Raw genomic sequence first — 3384 nt, 5'->3', positions numbered from 1 at the left:
GACGACGAGGGGATTTGATTCTATACCCTACTTACAGCGGGGATCCATCGTGGTGGTCGAATTTTGCCAGAGAAGTTGCGGTGGTGGCTCTGTTCATGACTCGTTCTCCTGGGCGGCGGCGCTTCTGCACAGGGGTGGTGGCGCCGGTCAGGGTGGTGCAGGAGGAGGCGTTTAGGGGGAAGGGCGTGGCTGCAGGGGGAAGACGCTGGGGAGGCCGGCAGGGGGGCGGCGGCGCTGTAGGAGAGGCGCACGCAAGGAGCGACGGCGCTCCTAATGGCGCATGGACTCGGGCTGGCGGCGGTTCTGCTCGCCCTATGCTAGGCGGCGGCGGCGGCAAGGCAGGGGCACTGGTGGCGGCGCACAGGCACAGGGGCGGCGCGACAGCAGGAGGAAGGGCTGGCGCGGCTGCAGCAGCAGTATGGGGCGACGGCGAGTGGCGGCGCCATGGCCGGCGGCTCGGGAACCTTCATATTCTAGCATAACATGGGCCTAGAAGACACATGAACTCGACGGGAAGGATGAGGAGCTCACCACGAACTCGAAGGTGGCGTCAGGAGAAGCTCGGACGGCCTGTAGACAGCGGCGGGGAGCTAGGGTTTTGGTGGCACGGGGAGGCTCGGGTGCGAGGCTACACGCGGCTTTTGCTGCGTTTGTTGCGTGGAGGAGCTGCGGGGCACAGGGCGCGTTTAAATAGGCCTGGAGATCTCGTGCTATGCTCAGACTCGGACGAGGATAAGGATGCGGCGGCGGTGGAGTCCGGCTCGGTGACGGGAAGAAGACGACTGACAGGCAGGCCCACCTGTCAGTGGCAGTGAGCGCGGGCACACGACGTGGGCTGGATGCGGTAGCGGTGCCGGCCAGTTGATGGGCCATGGCCCAAGTGGTGAAGGCAGGGGGGCGCGGGCGACGCGAGGCACATGGGCCGGAGCGGCACTGGCACTAGGCTGGAGCGGCATGCTGGCGTTGCGGTCCAGGCGGGAAGGGAAGGCGCGCGCATGAGCTGGGTCGTTGGGTCGGGCCGGTGGGCTCGTCCCAATAGAATTTGATTTTTTTCTGAATATGTGTTCTGTACCCAAACAAATCCAGAAAATTTCGAATAATGTTTTTAAAGCACGAAAATTATCCAGAAAATCCTAAAAATTCCAGGAAACTTGGGAGGTAATTTGGGACACACTGAATCCAAATAAAATACTTGGAATTTGAGAAATAGATTTTTAGAACTTTCCAATAAATTGATTTAGCTCTACGGAAAAAGAGAATAATCGCCAGCAAAATCTGGAAAATTCTCGGAAACCCTGTTGATAGATGAACAAATTCTAAAAGATACTCACATCCTAAAATTAAATAATTTAGGGTGTGACAGTGATCTAGAGAGGATATGGCCATTTAGCCCGTGTACACGTCGTGTAAGCGTTACACAGCGGCTAGCAGCGTCCGTTTAATCATCCATTTACACTGTTTAATGACGATTTAACCCGTTTAAATGACTGTTTAGTCTGAATAAAGAGCTAAACGATAGATGACAGAGTATTTAGCGTTTAGCATTTAGGCTAATGCTTATTAGCTAAATCTTGCGGTCAATCTTACTTCAATTGAGTAGATTTAATTGATTCTTCCATTGCATAGCTAAACGTGAGAGCTTTTACTTCCTTTATTATAGTGCTCCATGCTTAAAATTTCTGATCTGGTCTAAGTCTTGTAATATGGTTTAAAAGATACGGTTGTCCTTTATAATCACTTCTTTATGTGCTTTATGATAATGATGTTGTGAATAGATATGCACTTGCTCTTGGGCATTTCTAGGGTAGAAAATATCATGATATTGCTCTCACTTAAAATAAATTGAATGTATATATGGTTGTCCATATTTAGAGTTGTGCGTTACCGGCGATGAAATGCAGCGATTTCATTTGAATCAAGAGCAATTTGGACGGCTCCTGGCAGCTTGCCATGAAGCATCTTTCTTTTTTCAAAAAGAGTTGTGCAATCTCTGCACCAGACAGCCCTGATGACACTGACTCTCGTGCAAATTCCTCCAGCTTTGTTTCTACGCATTGCAGTGCTTGTCATGGTCGCTTGTGCAGCACTGCTTCCATCCATGGGACCTTGTTCTTGTCAATATCCCTGAAGCTTCACACACCTTCCCTTACCCAATTGGGAAAAATCGAGCCTTCTCAAGAACATGCAAAGACAAAACGGAAGATACTAGTGTCTGAAACCAAATGACCACTTGAAACGAGTTGAAGATGAAAGAAACAAGACCACTTGAATTGGCACCAAACCCAAAAGTCAGCAATTTATTAACTCAATAACCAACCATTTGATCTCACACACATCAGCATTAGTCGTATAGGTCAACACAACAAATAGCTAGGTGCACATGCATGAACGATGAGGACACAAGCACACATATGCTCTACATAGTTTCTCACACGTATCTTGTAATTGTACGCATACGAATGTGTATACATATAGTTGTCAGGTTTAGTAGAGAGTAAATTTTAACCCTTAATCAGAACAGGGCGCGGAACTTGAGCTCGCCGCAGTCGGCGATGACGACGGGCCTCACCGTCCTGCCGCTCATGGACCCGGCCTTTTCGATGGCGCGCACGACGCCCATCCCATCGACGACGCGGCCGAACGCGACGTGGCGGCCGTCCAGCCACGGCGCCTCGTCGAAGGTGATGAAGAACTGGGAGCCGTTGGTGTTGGGCCCGGCGTTCGCCATGGACACCACGCCGGGGGCGTCGTGCCGGACGGCGCCGAGACCCTCGTCGGGGAAGTACCGGCCGTCTCCGATGGCGGACTCACCGCCGGTGCCGTTGCCCGCGGTGATGTCGCCGCCCTGGCACATGAACCCGGGCACCACCCGATGGAATGGCACGCCCTTGTAGTGCAGGCCGTTGCCGCGCTCGCCGGTGCACAGCAGCCGGAAGTTCTCCGCCGCTTTGGGCACCTTGTCGGCGAACAGCTCGATGACAACGCGGCCAACGTACTCGCCGCCGATGTTGAGATCCAGGAACACAATGGGGTTTTGGTTTCTCCTGGTCGGCGCCATAGGACAGATTGATAGATCGAGATCGAGTGTGTTCAGGGGCAAAAGTTACTAGAGAGAGACTGCTTTTGTGCGGTGTGCTCGACTTGACTTGAGGCTGCTTGTAAGGAGGTGATGATGGCTACATATAGAGGTGCAAACGGGACTTGGAGAGAAAAACGGCTTTTGAGATAAAGAAGATGCTTAGAGACAACTGTATGCCCACTGTGGTACATATGCGTGCGATCAGGCTTTCCTAACTTTGACCGCTAATGTATGCTGCTCCGTTCTTTCTAGTTCGATGCTATTGAACTTTCACTATTAGTGTTAGCAACTATATATTACCTTTA

The 3384-nt window shown here is 51.7% G+C and overlaps 1 protein-coding gene across 1 annotated transcript; it reads right to left on the bottom strand.

The window, feature by feature from the left end:
• Positions 1–2270: 2270 nt before the first annotated feature.
• LOC112875640 (peptidyl-prolyl cis-trans isomerase-like) lies at positions 2271–3177 on the bottom strand. The gene has a single exon (XM_025939565.1). It carries the CDS (start codon positions 3056–3058, stop codon positions 2513–2515), a length of 546 nt encoding a protein of 181 aa, XP_025795350.1. The 5' UTR covers positions 3059–3177; the 3' UTR covers positions 2271–2512.
• Positions 3178–3384: the final 207 nt, after the last annotated feature.

The sequence above is a fragment of the Panicum hallii genome, chromosome 9, assembly GCF_002211085.1.
Source record: "Panicum hallii strain FIL2 chromosome 9, PHallii_v3.1, whole genome shotgun sequence".
Lineage (NCBI taxonomy): Eukaryota > Viridiplantae > Streptophyta > Magnoliopsida > Poales > Poaceae > Panicum > Panicum hallii.
Note: the sequence above shows the minus strand (reverse complement) of the source record. Positions and strands in the feature narration are given on the sequence as shown.